The following is a 15,341-nucleotide window of genomic DNA, read 5'->3' as shown; positions in this document are numbered from 1 at the left end:
TCCCTCTCTCTCTGACCCTTCCCTGCTCACGCTGTCTCTCTCTCTCCTAGAAATAAAAAAAAAAACAAAAAACACATACCCCTAACTGTCACTGGTGTCACCACTTCTCTCACTGCCTGGGAACTCGAGAGAACCCTTCCCCCTCCCCTCCCCCCCAAACAAAGCAGCCAGACCCTCTGGACCATTTCCAGAGCAATGGCTATCATAGCAACTGAGCTAAACCCACACCCCAGCTACGTTCATGTCTTGCAACGTAACCTACCATTTCCAATTTCTCTTTTGCCATCACAGTCCAGGGCAAAACTCACTAAACTCGAGGGTTGTCATGTCTGCTGTCACTCAACATCTTCCCATCGCTTCCCTCTCTTGCTACTCAGAGCGGGGCTGCCACACCAGAAAACCACGACGTTTCTGTTCCTAAAACCTGATCCTTAGACCATAGGACAGAAGCTGCCTGCCCTCCACTAGCTGGACCGCCCCGTTCTGCCGAGCCGCCCTGCAAGCTTCCAGGCAATCGCCTGGCCTCCCAGCCCTCTGCCCCTCGTCCTTACCAACTGCTGGATGCTGATGACATCCATGGTCCCCCCTGCTCGTCGCACCCCCAGTGAGAGGAGCTGAGAGGCTCAGCCCTTTTATAGAGAGCTAGCTCCTGGGGACAGGGCGGGCCGGAGGCTTCTGCCTGGGCCAGATAGCTCAGTGGCTCTGTAACACTGACCAAAATATCAGTGTGGGCAGACAGCCCGATGAAGGCAGCAGGAACCGCTTTGAGCTGAGTCAGGTGCATTCTCAGACACCCACTCGTGCTTCTGCCCAGGAGCGGTTCAGCCAATAAACACATGGCCAGGGGTGCCTGCGCCACTAGAGAGGAGTCGAGTGTGAGCTTCCGTGTTGCAGCAGGTCTAGCTGCCTGAGATCCTGAAAGACCCAGCCAGCCTGTCCTAAGCAAAAGGAGGCCAGAGTCCTAGAGAAGTCCTCCAGGAGGACAGGTTCAAGAGGCTGGCCTCTGCGTCAGGAGTCCTCATGGCACCTACAGGAGGAAATCAGGCTTCAAGCAGCTTTTTACTTCCAGTTTCAAGACTGCCCTCCCTACTCTTGCTGGTTTCCTTCCCCGAGCGGCCCCCACTTCTCCCTTACAGTTCCTGTTTCCTCTCCCTCAGCACTCTGAGAGCCAGTGTTTTAAATTCTACCACCACCCGGAGCCACGTCCAGCCTGTCATCAGCACCTCACGCCTCTTGAAAAGCCTTCCAACCCCCATACGTGCAGGTCCCCTACCCGACGCTCTCCTCGCAGGGAGCGTGCCTCTCCACAGCGAAGCTGGACCCAGACCCACTCCAGGTCCAAGTACAGAATGCCAACCGTTAATCCAGTCACAAAGCAACCTGTCTGAAGCCACCAAAGTCAAACTTAATTCTCTTGAAGATGCCAAACATGTCCTGCACCCAGCTGTGCCTTGCATTCTGCCTTGACCTTTGAAAGGAAATCTGATAAGTAGTAAATAAGATTCCAGAATTGGAGCTACATGAGTAGAGATGACCTGAACAAGTGGGAGGGAAGAACTACAGGTCAAGGACAGCCCAAGGCCCCAAAGGGCTGGGAATGGTTCCACCCACAGCTGGCTTCTTGGTAAATACATCCAAGTTTTGAGACTTAGGGAGCCTGGAGGTTTTTAAAGAAACTTGGTACTTATGCGTCAGGGATTTTGTCTCAGGTGATTTCTTGCCTTTGAGAATGCAGATGGAGAATGACCTAGACCAGAGTGACGGTAAGATGAGACAGACCTCAGCTCTGGACTCAACTGTCTGCCACGGACTCAAACTCTCACCAGTAAAGCTACTTTCTTCCACATGAAATGAACTGGTATGAACTCTTCCCAAAAAACTACTCCTTGAAAAAAACCCAAAGATAACAAACAAAACTCAAGATGCACTTGATGAGCCACTCCTGCCACAGCGGCCCAGGGGACACCACGGGTACCGATGTTACATATCCTCCTGACTTTTTTCCTCTAGGTTTTGTGGATGTACAGCCATGTTTTTATAGCCAGGTTTTAAGAGGCATCACACTGTGATCACAACTTGGCACACTTTCCACATCAGCCTACACTGCACTCTGCCGCGCTGCCCCCAAATGACACGTGTCACTGCCCTAACCGGGAGCACTTCACTTGTTTCCCTCCCTTCCTTTTTTTTTTTTTTTTAAATTACACCACATGCTCCAATGCACAACTCTGTATATGTCTCTAAGTAAACATCTTTGTATATAGGGATATTTCTCTAAGTAGCTACAGAGAAATCAAATTATTGGCTCTACTCACTCACATTTTAATAGATACTGTCAAAGTGCTGTCTACAGTGGATGTACCAATTTCCATGAGCAGAAACCAACAAAGTGATAGTAACAAAGAAAAAAACCCCACAGGATTAATATCCAGAATATCCAAATTCCTATGAATTAATAAAAGGAAGAAAATCTTTAAATAGGCATGGACAGGAAGTTCAGAGAAAACAGGTAGTCAACTTCACTGATAATCAGCAATGCAAAATAAAGCAAGAGCACTTTTAATCTATCAGATTGTTAAAATTAATGCATGCTGAGGAAGTGGGTGCTCCAACACACTGCCCGTAGTGTGCCCAGCACACTCTCTGGTGCTCTCCATAGAGTCACTCACTGAACCCCCACAAGGCCCTTGAGGCAGGCCCTATTATAAGTATCCTCACCTTACAGATGACGAAGCAGGGACAGATGGGTGAAGTGACTTTTTCCAAGGGCACTCAGCTAGAAAGCAGCTTTTAATTTGTCATATATTCCGTGGTTTCTTCTAATACTTACATAGTTCTCTTTTTATACTTCGGTCTTTACTTGAAATTTATTTTTGTGCACAGGATGAGGTAAGGATACAACTTTATTTTTTCCAAAGGGATAGAGGTTTCCACATGAACTAATTTAGAATATGATCATCTGTCCAGGCTTAAGCACTCGCAGCCCCCCTAAATCTACTCCCTCGCTTCCACAGTGGCCAGAATGGGGCTCTTCAGGCCTCAGTTTCCTACCCTGCAGCAAGGATGCTGACCAAGGCAGGGGCTGGGAGGGCGAGTCTCTGTACCCTTGCATGGCAGCCTGAGACAGCAGAAGGGTGGCAGTTCAGCTGGCCAGCAGGTCCCATAGGTCACTGTTGCAGGGCAGCAGGTCACATGCCAGTCGTGCCTTCCGATCCCGGATGGCCTTCAGGGCTGGGCTGTGTTGCAACAGGAGGGAGCAAATGTCCATATGACCCTTCTCAGCAGCCTGTGGAGAGAGAGACCTGAATCAAGAGCCATCCCCTCACTGGGCGCTGCCCTTTCTTGATCCACTTCTGGGAATCTCTTGGTCCTAAGAAAGGTCTTGTGAAAAGGCAGACACTGGCTGCTTGAGTAGATTTCCCCTAATTCCTACCACATCCCAACAATTTGCATAAAGACTGGTGGAATTCTCTAGTGCTTCCAGCAGTTAGCTTGAGTTTTTCTTTCTCTGTCCTTTGCTCAGTGGCCATTCTTCTCTGTCTAGGGCTGCACATTAAAAACAAATATAGAACCTTAGAACTAAGTGTCTTTTACAGATGTTCAAATCATCTACAGGGCGCTGGGCACTATGCACACAAGATACACCAGACATAGCCTCTGGGAACTTTCAGATGAGCCGAGAAAAATGGGCTCAGGTTCCCAGCTTTCTCCTCTTCCTTTGAAACAGATGATTCCAACGTGGGTGTCAATTTTTAATTTAACTCCTCCAGAAAAGAGAGGTACATAGATTAGCTTATTTAATGTTCACAATGACCATCAAGATAGGAACTATCATCACTCCCATTTTACAGATGAAGAAACTGAGGTTTATACAAGTTAAGTGACTTGTCTAAGGTCACAGAGCTAGTGTGGCAGCCAAGGACTCTAAACAAGGTCCACCTGACTGCCAAGTCGCAACTCTTAACTGTGTTATACCACTCAATTCCCTGCTCCTCCCAACAGACAGACTGACACACCACAGGGGCTTTTGAGAGGTGTCAAAATTAATATTAGCAGCAAATACGGTCTGCAATTTGAATCCAGATCCTTATTTAGCAAGTCCTCTTGAGAAGTACAGACCCAAGGTTCTCAATTTTGTTGCCTCAACCCAGGCAGTGGTATGTTGTGTGCAGTTGTAAGATGCATTCCAAAGAATTTTTTCAAAACAAGTACCAGAGTTTTCAAGTAGCTTTTTTGAAAAAGAAAAAACAATTCCTATTCCTCACACATGTGCATCCCCTGAATGAGAGAAAAAGGCTGGATATGCACTGAAAACACCTCCCGCCATGGGTAGCAACACCGGCCAGCAATACCTGCGGCAGTGTCCTGCCCATGCAAACCCTCCATGGGAGTTAGAACGAAATGTCTGGGCAACACCAGTTTGGACCATTAAGAAGTAAGCAATCTGCCTCTCCAACTGGCAAGGATCTTAAAAGAAAATAAAACAACATCCAATTGTTCACCCAGCACATATTCATTGGGCACCTAGGCCAACAGCGGGGGTCTATAACAGTAAACAAGATCAAGTCTTAGCTATCTCTAGGGGGAGAGACAGAATTCAAAGGAATTCCAAGGAGAAAAGTTAGGAAAAGTCAAGTGCAGGGTGCTTCTGCACATACACATGGGTGAGCTACCCACGTCTAAGGAACAGGAAGGCTCTCTGTGTGTGTGATGTAGAAGCTGAGATCCAGAGGGAAAGACGGAAACAAGCCAGATGGAAACCGGGAGAGGAGAGGCATCCAGAAGGGAATAGCTTGATATGTAAGGTCCTGGAGTGTCACCATAATAGGGTCAAAAACTGGGCCTGAGGGGTGACAGAGTGGCTCAGTTGGTTAAGCGTTTGACTCTTGATTTCAGCTCACGTCAGAATTTCATGGTTTGTGAGATCCAGCCCCGCGTCTGGCTCTACACTGAGCATGCAGCCTGCTTAGGATTCTCTCTTCTCTCTCTGCCCCTCCCCCACTCGCATGCACTCTGTCAAAATAAATAAACATTAAAGAAAAGAAAGTGGGCATCAGTGTAAGAGACAAGGGACGGCAGCTAAAGACAGGGCACCTGGCTGGCTCAGTCAGAAGAGCATGCAACTCTAGACACTGGGGTGGTGAGTTCGGGCTTCATACTGGGTGTAGAGATTACTTAAATAAATAAATAAGTTTAGGGAAAAAAAGAAAGATAAACTGGAGGAAAGGTTGACATCTTCCCTTGAAGTGCATACAAGTGTAATAAATCTGCAAGTCCTTGGATGATGAGATGCTCACATCTGGTTTCTTAAAAATTAAGTTGGTCCTTGAAACAGCGCCCCTCCACACCAATTTTTTATTGTGGTAAGAACACCTCACATGTGACCCACCTTCTTAATTAATTAATTTGTGATTTTTAAGTAATCCCTATACCCAACAGGGGGCTCAAGCCCACAACTCTAAGATCAAGAGTCACATAGGGGCGCCTGGGTGGCTTAGTCGGTTAAGCGTCCGACTTTCGCTTAGGTCATGATCTCGCGGTTCGTGGGTTCGAGCCCCGCGTCGGGCTCTGTGCTGACAGCTCAGAGCCTGGAGCCTATTTCAGTCTGTGACTCCCTCTCTCTCTGACCCTCCCCTGCTCACGCTGTCTCTCTCTCTCTCTCTTAGAAATAAATTTAAAATATTAAAAAAAAAAAAGTCACATATATGCTCTTCTGACTGAACCAGTAAGGCGCCCTGAGATCTACCTTAACATATTAATTAATTATTTTGGTAATTGTTCTTTTTTTTTTTTTTTCCATGTTTACTTGAGAGAGAGAGTGTGTATGCACATGCATGGGTAGGAGAGGGTCAGGGAGAGAGAGAATCCAAGCAGGCTCTGTGCTGTCAGTGTAGAGCCCCACACGGGGCTTGATCTCATGAACCATGAGGCCTGAGCTGAAATCAAAGAGTCCGATGCTTAACTAAGCCACCCAGGCACCTCAGTAACTGTTCTTTTTATTGTTAAATGATAGCTCCCCCCCTTTAAAGCCATGCCCAATGTGGGGCTTGAACTCAAAACCCTGAGATCAAGAGTCACGTGCTCTAGTGACTGGAACAGCCAGGCACCCTGCCCTTCTCAACGAATGTAGACTGTCCCACACAGTACAGCCAACTACAGGCACAGTGCAGATCCACAGAACTCAACCAACCTGCCTAAGTGAGACTATGCCAGTTGAACAGCAATTCCCCCCTCCCCACTGCCCCCTGGCGACCACCATTCTACTCTCTGCTTCTAGGTTTGACTATTTTATATATATGCACAGCTTATTTGCTGCACTTTGCACTTGTTTTGATACACTTTACTGAGCTCTGCAGGTACTAGGTATTTTTAGAAACTGAAGGTCTGTGGCAACACTGCATCGTGCAGGTCTACTGGTGCCATTTTTCCAATAGCATTTGGTCACTTCGTACCTCTGTTATATTTTCGTACTTCCTGAAATTTTCAACCTTTTTCATTATTGTATTTGTTATGCTGACCTGTGATCACTGATCTCTGACGTTACTACTGTAATTATTTGGGAATGCCATGAACCACACCCATGTAAGATACTGAACTTGAGATAAATGTGTGTTCTGACTGCTACACTGACAGGTTCCCCAGTCTTTCTCTTCCTCATGCCTCCCTATTCTTTGAAACACAACAATACTGAAATTAAGCCAGTTAACAAGCTTACAATGGGCTCTCAGTGCTCAAGTGAAAGGAAGAGTCAATCAATGTGGCAAACTTCCTTGTCGTCTTAGTTTAAGAACCTGCCGTGGCTCCTGGCTTGGTGCTTCAGCAGCCAGTACTGTGACTATCCTGATACCCTGAGCAGGTATTAACATCGAGATAAAACCCTCTACCAGTAAAAAGATTACAACTTGCTGAAAAGTAGATGATGGTTATTAGCATTTTTTAGCAATAAAGGTTTTTATATATATTTTTTAACGTTTATTTATTATTGAGAGAGAGCAAGAGAGACAGATCATGAGCATGGGAGGGACAGAGGGGGAGACACAGAATCTGAAGCAGGGTCCAGGCTCTGAGCTGTCAGCACAGAGCCTGACATGGGGCCCAAACCCACAAACTGTGAGATCATGACCTGAGCTGAAGTCAGACACTTAACTGACTGAGCCACCCAGGAGCCCCACAATAAAGTATTTTTAAATTAAGGTACATATATATTCTTTTTTTTACATAATACTAGTGTACGCTAAATATACTATCAAACAATACAACTTTTATATATACTGGGAAACCAAAAACTTCATTTGACTTGCCTTATTATAGTGGTCTGCATATCTCTGAGGTATGCCTATACCTCATATAAGAGGTATCATGAAGTATAAAAAATACAAAAACAGGGGCACCTGGGTGGCTCAGTGGTTAAGCGTCCAACTTTGGCTCAGGTCGTGATCTCGTGGTTCGTGAGTTCAAGCTCCACATTGGGCTCTGTAGTGAGAGCTCAGAGCCTGGAGCCTGATTCAGATCCTGTGTCTCCCTCTCTCTCTGTCCCTCCCCCGCTTGCGCTCTGTCTCTCAAAACTCTCTAAGATAAACACTTAAAAAATAATAATGTGTATTATTCAATAGTCAGATGGAAAAATAAATAAAAATAAGAACTCTATCTCTGCAGACCCGACATTTCAAGGCTACGGTACCTGAGCAAGCACCTTGCTGTCCTATCACGCTTCGGGAGTCCAGGCTGCCTGCTGTGGGCTTGCCAACCCCTAGGTGTCTCCGTCACTGCCTGGGGCGGCAGGGGAAAGCAAGTGGAGGAGGAACACCGGCTCCTAAAAGAAAGCTCATCAGTGTGTCTCGTCTTCTAACCGCTGAGAACTCGCCACACTACATGCTAGAGGGAACTGAAAGCCATTTGAAAGGGACTGCAGAGCCCCTTTTGAGAGACATGTCTCTAATATGAAGAGTAAGCACAAATTTTTGGTGGACAGCAAAAACTGTCTGCCACAAGGTTCTGATGGTAAGTCATGCAGTCAACTACAATTTTTCTATTGAAAAATTCACATCTAGGGGCCCCTGGGTGGTTCAGTCAGTTGAGTGTCCGACTTTGGCTCAGGTCATAATCTCACAGTTCATGAATTCAAGTCCTGCATCGGGCTCTGTGCTGACAGTGCGGAGCCCACTTCTGATCCTCTGTCCCTCTCTCTCTGCTGCTCCCCTGCTCACTCTCTCTTAAAAATAAACATTTACAAAATAATAAAATTTCACATCCAGAATTGTGTTTCACAGGCTATAATTCAAAAATATTCCTTTATTTTTTTAAAAATGTTTTTATTCATTTCTGAGAGAGAAAGAGACAGCGTGAGTAGGGGAGGGTCAGAGAGAGAGAGGGAGATACAGAATCTGAAGCAGGCTCCAGGCACTGAGCTGTCAGCACAGAGCCCGACACAGGGCTCAAATCCACGGACCGTGAGATCATGACCTGAGCTGAAGTCAGATGCTTAACCAATTGAGCCACCCAGGCGCCCCCAAAAATATTCTTTTATAAAAAAATGTTTATTTAATTTGAGAGAAAGAGAGTGCGTGCACGAGAGCAGGGGAGAGGCAGAGAGAGAGGGAGACAGAGAATCCCAAACTGGCTCTGTGCAGAGCCCCAACACAAGGCTCAATCTCACGAACCATGAGATCATGACCTGAGCCGAAACAAAGAGCCCTGAGTCCCAGTGCTCAACTGACTGAGCCACCCAGGCGCCCTCCAAAATATTCTTTACTGTGTGTGTTGGGTGTTTAAATAAGTAAGTTAAAAAGAAAGAGAGAGAGAGAAAGGAAGAGAGAGAGAGGAAGGAAGGAAGGAAAAGATAAACTGGAGAGGAAGGCACGGGCTAACCCCTAAGGCCTTGAAGGCCTCTAAAGTATGGCATGATCAGAATTAATTTAAAAACCATCACTCTGGGAGAAAACCAAGTAGAGGCAAGAGAACATTACTGTATACACATATGCCATAAACATGCATAAACCACTTCTCAAAGAAGCGTAAGAAATCAGTAACAGTGATGCCTGGAGGGAGGTGCCCTGAAGACCGAGGGAGCAGGCATCAGAGTGGAAGAGAATCCTTTTCCTGCTGCACTGTTTTGTACTCTTCACACTCTTCACCCTGTGTAGGTATTTCTGGTCAGAGGGTTAATTAAGTGATCACTCTGACTACAGTATGGAAAGTGGGCTACAGGGACAGGACAGAGTAGGTGTAAGCTTCATCCAACTTTTTCTTTCTTTCTTTTTTTTTTTTAAAAAGATTTTTAAGTAATCTCTACACCCAATGTAAGGCACAAACTCACAACTCCAAGATCAAGAGTCATATGCTCTACCGACTGAGCCAGCCAGGAGCCGCCCCCAGAGTAGATGTGAGCTTTAGAAAACTAACTTCATGGAAAAGCATTCATGGCACATCACTAAAGGTCAAAGAAAACAAATGATGCCATACATTTAATTCTAATTTATGTGCACAGGAAAAAATGCTGGAAAGTTATACATGAATCCTGAAGTGATGATTGGTAAGCACTGACATTACAAGTGATTTGCATTTTCTATTTTTTGCTTTTCTGTTTTCCCCATGTTTTCTACAGTGAACATGTTATAAGTTTTATAATGACAAAAACCAAGTTTTTGAAGGCGGGAAAGGGACATACCTTATGCAGACTGGTCATGCCATCGTCATCTACCAACCTGGGGTTGGACCCGTGAGCCAGCAGGAGCCGTGCGATTTCAGTGTGCCCACAGTAGCTGGCCCGGTGCAGAGCAGTGGCGCCCCCATGGGTCTGGGCATCACACTTAGCCCCATTTTCCAGCAGGAACTGGCATACGGCATAGTGCCCGTTGCGGCTGGCATAGTGCTGCAGGGAACAGAGACCGGGGTCAGACAGCAGAGCCCAGGCAGGCAACGAGGGCTGGGTGGGTGGAGGTGAGCGCATGGGCTCTGAGCAAGACTATCTCTATCAGCGGTATGACCTAGGCAAGCTTCTTCGTTTCTAGCATCAGTTTGCTCAACAGGCAAATGGGGATAATAATTATTCCTACTTCACAGGACTGTTAGGAAAATGAAATTATTGATGTAAAGCACTTTAACACTAACTAAAAAAAAAAAAACAGGTTCACCTGATGCTTAAAACAGAAAACCTGCTGGAAGAGAAGAAAAGGGCGGGAATAAAGGCAACATCACCCCTTTCCCCACAGGGAGCAGGTATCCCAAGTGGAAGCTTCTCCCTCCTCTGACCCTGTGCTCCTCCCCCAGCTCACCAGAGCAGTGTAGCCAGCCGAGTCAGGCTGGCTAGGGTCTGTCGCCTTCTGGATTAAATATTTCACTCGACCTAGGTCTCCATTCAGGGCTGCTGACCAGATTCCTGTGGAAAGACAACCAAAGTGCTGGATAATGCTGAATGACTGGAGACTTTTAGTGCTTCCTTTCTCTTGACCTCCATTTTCTCATCTATAAAATGGGGGATTTCTTCATCAACAGATATTAACTGAGATCTCCTCTGTGCCAAGGGCTGTCCTAGGAGGTGGTGACGTAGCTGTGGACAAGACAGACAAGGGGCTGGGATGCCTGGGGTGACTGTCAGTTAAGCATCCGACTTATGGGTTTGAGCCTTGTGTGCTGACAGCTCAGAGCCTGGAACCTGCTTCGGATTCTGTGTCTCCTTTTCTCTCTGTCCCTCCCCCACTTGCACTCTATCTCTCAAAAATAAATAAATGTTAAAAAGAAAAGACAGACAAGGGGCTTTGTCTAATCAGGGCAGAAATGGGCAAAGAAGTCCCTTCCTCAAACCACTTCAAACATGCAAATGTTGGATAAGGTAATGTTTAAAATATTTGGATACATAGGCAAATTTAAAAGCAAGAGAAGGACACTGCCAATTTCCAGAACAAGGTGAAAACCATAGCCAAAGTGGTGAGCAGGCACTGAGTCCACAGAATCCTAAAAGTCCTTGTAACTGGACACACATCATTTAAACAATTTTTTTTAATGTTTATTTTTGAAAGAGAGTGTGAGGAGGGGAGGGGCAGAGAGAGAGAGAGAGAGAGAGAGAGAGAATCCGAAGCAGGCTCCAGGCTTTGAGCCATCAGCACAGAGCCTGATGTGGGGCTCGAACCCCTGAACCGCAGGATCATGACCTGAGCTGAAGTCGGACACTTAACCAACTGAGCCACTCAGATGTCTCTGGATACACATCTTAGAGGCTTTGACTGGAACAACTGGGCAGGGTCTGGATCAAAGGCTATGTGCATGGCAGGGAATAGATACAGCAAGGCTCTGTGCACAAAGCTGGGGGGCAGGAAGTACCACATCATGGATGAACGGGGGCTGGAAAATCTCTACTTCCTGTTCTGAATAGCAGCAGGAAGCAGGCTGCCAGGCACAGGCACTTCACTCATTCCGCAAGTATTTACCGAATACTTACTGTGTATCTGGCCCTCTTCTGGACACTAGGGATCCCCAAGAATTAAAGATCACTGATCTCTACTGCTCCCCCCGTCCTGCAAATTTTGGTCTTATGGAGGCTACATTCTAATTATGGGAGACAGACCAGAAAAAAAAATAATGAAATATGTCAGGTGGTACTAATAAGATCTATGAAGAGAAATAAAGAGAAGGGACATGAGCAGTGGTCAGGGATGGCATCTCTGATAAGGTGACATCTGAATACAAACTTAAAAGGAAATGAGAAGAAGCGCCATTTCAGTAGATGTTAGAAGACAGCACAGGCAGAAGAAACCTAAAAAAAAAAAAAATCAAGCAACTTGGAGATGTGGGATCTACATTTATTTATACCCCCTCAGGAGCAGAACCCCCAAGCTAAGGATATGTTATAATCTGGATCTGTCATAAATGTGGACCCACACAACTGAATGTTATAAGGGCTGCACAGAAGCAACTTTAAAAAAAAATTGTCAGGGGTGTCTTGGTGGCTCAGTTGGTTAAGCCTCCGACTTCGGCTCAGGTCATGATCTCATGTTTGTGCTTCGAGCCCTGTGTCGGGCTCTGTGCCATCAGCTCAGAGCCTGGTGCCTGCTTCAGATTCTGTATCTTCCTGTCTCTCTGTCCCTCCCCTGCTCATGCTCTGTCTCTTTCTGTCTCAAAAATAAATACAACATTAAAGAATTAAAAAAAAATAAAAAACAAAAATAAACCAAAAAATAAAAATTTAAAAAAAATGTCTTATAAGAATACCTTCAGAAGCCAACAAAGGTATGTGGATAATCTCTTACAAAAGAGGACATCCCACCACCCACCCTGTGAGCTCAAAAATTAGAAGTTGTAAAATAAGAAGCAATCCACTGCCATGTGAGACAGTCAGCAAATACAACAAATGGAAAACTGCATGCTTTAAAAATTAGCCATAGTGGAAACCAGCTTGACAATAAACTATGTGTAAAAAAAAAAAAAAAAAAAAAAAAATAGCCATAATAACACAATCTAAAAGACTTTAAAACAACATTCAGGGGCACCTGGGTGGTTCAGTCAGTTGAGTATCTGACTTTAGCTCAGGTCATGATCTCACAGTTCACATGTTTTTTGAGTCCTGTGTTGGGCTATGCACTGACAGTGTGGAGCCTCCTTCAGAGTCTGTCTCCCTCTCTGTGCCCCTCATTCACTTGTGCTCACTCTCTCTCTCTCAAAAAAAAAAAAATTAAAAAAATTTTTTAAATAAAAAAGAAAACAAAACAACATTTAATGTGTTCACAGAGATGAAGGAATAGAATCCACAAATCAACAGAACATTTGGGGGAAAAAAAGAACACGGAGATCTAAAACAAAAGTCAGGGGCACCTGACTGGCTCAGGCTGGCTCAGATCACGTGACTCGTGATCTCGGTTGGGTCGTTAAGTCTGAGCCCCATGTTGGGTGTAGAGATTACTTAAAAAAAAAAAAAAGTCAGTAAATTAAAAAATAGAATCACTGAAATAAAGCAAGAACAACAACAGATGGTTGGAAAGAACTGCAGACCCAGCTGGAGAGAGAATGAGTGACTTGGAAATCACCCAGAATGCAGAATGGTAAAGATAAAAATATTAAAGATAAAGAAACACAGAAGACAGATTGTACCAACATGTGTCTAATAGGAGTTTAAAAAAAAAAAAAGAGAGAGAGAGAGAAACTGGATAGAATGGGAGAGAGGAAATATCTGAAGAGATAACATCTAAGAATTATTCTGCAGTAGGGGCACCTGGGTGGCTCAGTTGGCTAAGCATCTGATTTTGGCTGAGGTCATGCTTTCATGGTTTGTGGGTTCGAGCTTTGCGTCTGGCTCAGTGCTGTTTCTCCCCCACTCACACTCTGTCTCTCTCAAAAATAACTAAACATAAATAAAAAGAGAATTATTCTCAAGTAAAGGCAACCATGAGTTCTCAGACAAAAACCACATTAAATCCCAAGGAAAGTGATCAAAATAAATCTACCATGATGAAATGACCAACCATCAAGAATAAAGAGAACATTTAGAAAGAAAGAAACATCAGTCATTGAAGAGTAACAATCAGATTATCAGCAAAATTCTTAACAGACTTTCCAAAGGTTTGAGGGATAAAAAAATAATTGTCAATCTAGAATTTTATACCAGTCGAGAGAGAATATGAATGGATGTTGGAGAAGCATATTCACTGAAAAAAACTTCAAACGATATACTTCAGGAAAATGGAAAATAAGCCCAGAGAGTAGATATGAAGGGGGAAAACAAATCCACACAAGAAAATAGATAAGGATCTTTCCCATGTGTGGGAAATAGATAATAAATAAGTAAAACAAAGTAATGCCAGGTCGTGAAAACTGCTTTAATAGAAGCAAGGTAATATATGAGAGTAACCTGGAGGGGAGGGGGCCCTACTTTGGATAGGGCAAGGTTTCTTTCCCAATAGCAGCACAACCGGCATTTTAGGCCAGGTAATTCTTTGCTATGAGGAACCGTCCTGTGCATTGGAGGATGTAGGCCAGTCTCTACCTACAAGATGCCTGTAGCACCCTCCCAGTTGTAACGGCTGAAATTGTCTCCAGACACTGCCAAAGACCATTTGGGATCAGAACTGACCCCAGTTGAGAACTACTAGAATGGGGTGTTCAGGCTGGATCTCTCTGAGGTGACCAGAAAGAAAAACCATCAGCTAGCCTGACGTGGCAGGAAGTTCATTCCAAGGAGCTGGGACAGCAAGTTCAAATGCCCTGAAGTCAGAAAGAGAGCTTGCAGGTCTGAGAAACCAAAATCGAGCCCCGTGTGGCTGAAGCGCAGTGACTGGGGAAAGAAAAGGATGAGAAATAAAATGGGGGCAGAGAAGTAGAACAGGCAGGGATTAGACCCCACCGTTCTGTAGGCCATGAAGGGAAGCTGAATTTATTCTAGGAGCAATGAAACTGTCTGATTTAATACCTTCAAAAGGTTACTCCGGCCTCCAAGGAGAGAAGAAAACAGCGCAGGAGGGCGGAGTGGAAGGAGCAGAGGCCCAGGAGGGAACTGCCTCAGCACCCCAGAGGGTGGCAGAAGCGGAGGGAAGGAAGCAGGTGCAGGAGTCACGTGACAGTACGTTAGCTCAGAATGCACATAAAGCAGTCGCATCTACCCAACAACTGCTGACAGCGTTATTACTGCACAAGCTGCCTCTGCACGGAGAGAACACACAGCTTCCCAAGAAGAGACAAAGAAGAGATGACTTGGTTTGCAGTTTTACTCTGTTCCTCACTGGCGATAATCTCCTTACAGTCTGGGGTAAAAGAGTTACTTCTCTGGGCCCCAAAGGTAGGGATAACATCAGCTGCGTTGAGGGCCATGTGTGCTCTATCTAAAGCCTACAGGACCCGACACTCTGGGGCTCACACCTGAGGTCAGAATGTTAGTTCCCTTCGCAGCGCAGCCCCCTCTGAAACCCCATGCCCTCCGAGTAGCTGCAGTACCCCGAGCTGCTGATTCTGCGGCCCGGCCCCCCCAGACATCCGAGGGAGCCCGAGTCTCCAGGGGGCGCACCAGCTGAGGAAACGAATTCTGCCCCACCACTTGGGAAAGTTACCGAAGCCAGTGCCTCAGTTTCCCAACCTGCACGCGAGACAAAGTTTCTAGTGGCCGGGCCCCTGCCAGGTGCCTGGAGGGATCTCACTGACGCGGGGGCCGGGAGCCCACCGCCTCCCCTCCCCGGACTCCCACCAGGACTGCTGCAGCCCTCGCGTTCCCCCTTCTCGGCCATCTCCTTGTCCCGCGACCTGGAGACGGCCAGGAGCCTCACCTCTGTCGAAGTCCATCTCCTCCAGCGTCTGCTGCANCAGAGCCTAGCCCTCCGGGTTTTCTATGTCCCACCGGTTTCCCCAGGGCAGGGAGCCGC

The 15,341-nt window shown here is 45.9% G+C and overlaps 1 protein-coding gene across 1 annotated transcript; it reads right to left on the bottom strand.

Moving 5' to 3' along the window:
* Window positions 1-2,885: 2,885 nt before the first annotated feature.
* ANKRD39 (ankyrin repeat domain 39) lies at window positions 2,886-15,275 on the bottom strand. Its single transcript, XM_077749384.1, has 4 exons — window positions 15,246-15,275; window positions 10,275-10,378; window positions 9,668-9,871; window positions 2,886-3,286 (listed from the first exon to the last, which is right to left on the bottom strand). The coding sequence occupies exons 1-4, from the start codon at window positions 15,259-15,261 to the stop codon at window positions 3,143-3,145; spliced, it is 468 nt and encodes a 155-aa protein (XP_077605510.1). The 5' UTR covers window positions 15,262-15,275; the 3' UTR covers window positions 2,886-3,142.
* Between the last annotated feature and the right edge of the window lie 66 nt (window positions 15,276-15,341).

Source organism: Crocuta crocuta, unplaced genomic scaffold (assembly GCF_008692635.1).
Source record: "Crocuta crocuta isolate KB4526 unplaced genomic scaffold, BGI_CrCroc_1.0 scaffold118, whole genome shotgun sequence".
In the NCBI taxonomy this organism is placed as follows: Eukaryota; Metazoa; Chordata; class Mammalia; order Carnivora; family Hyaenidae; genus Crocuta; species Crocuta crocuta.
The sequence above is the reverse complement of the archived record's forward strand: the minus strand, read 5'-3'. Positions and strand labels throughout refer to the sequence as shown.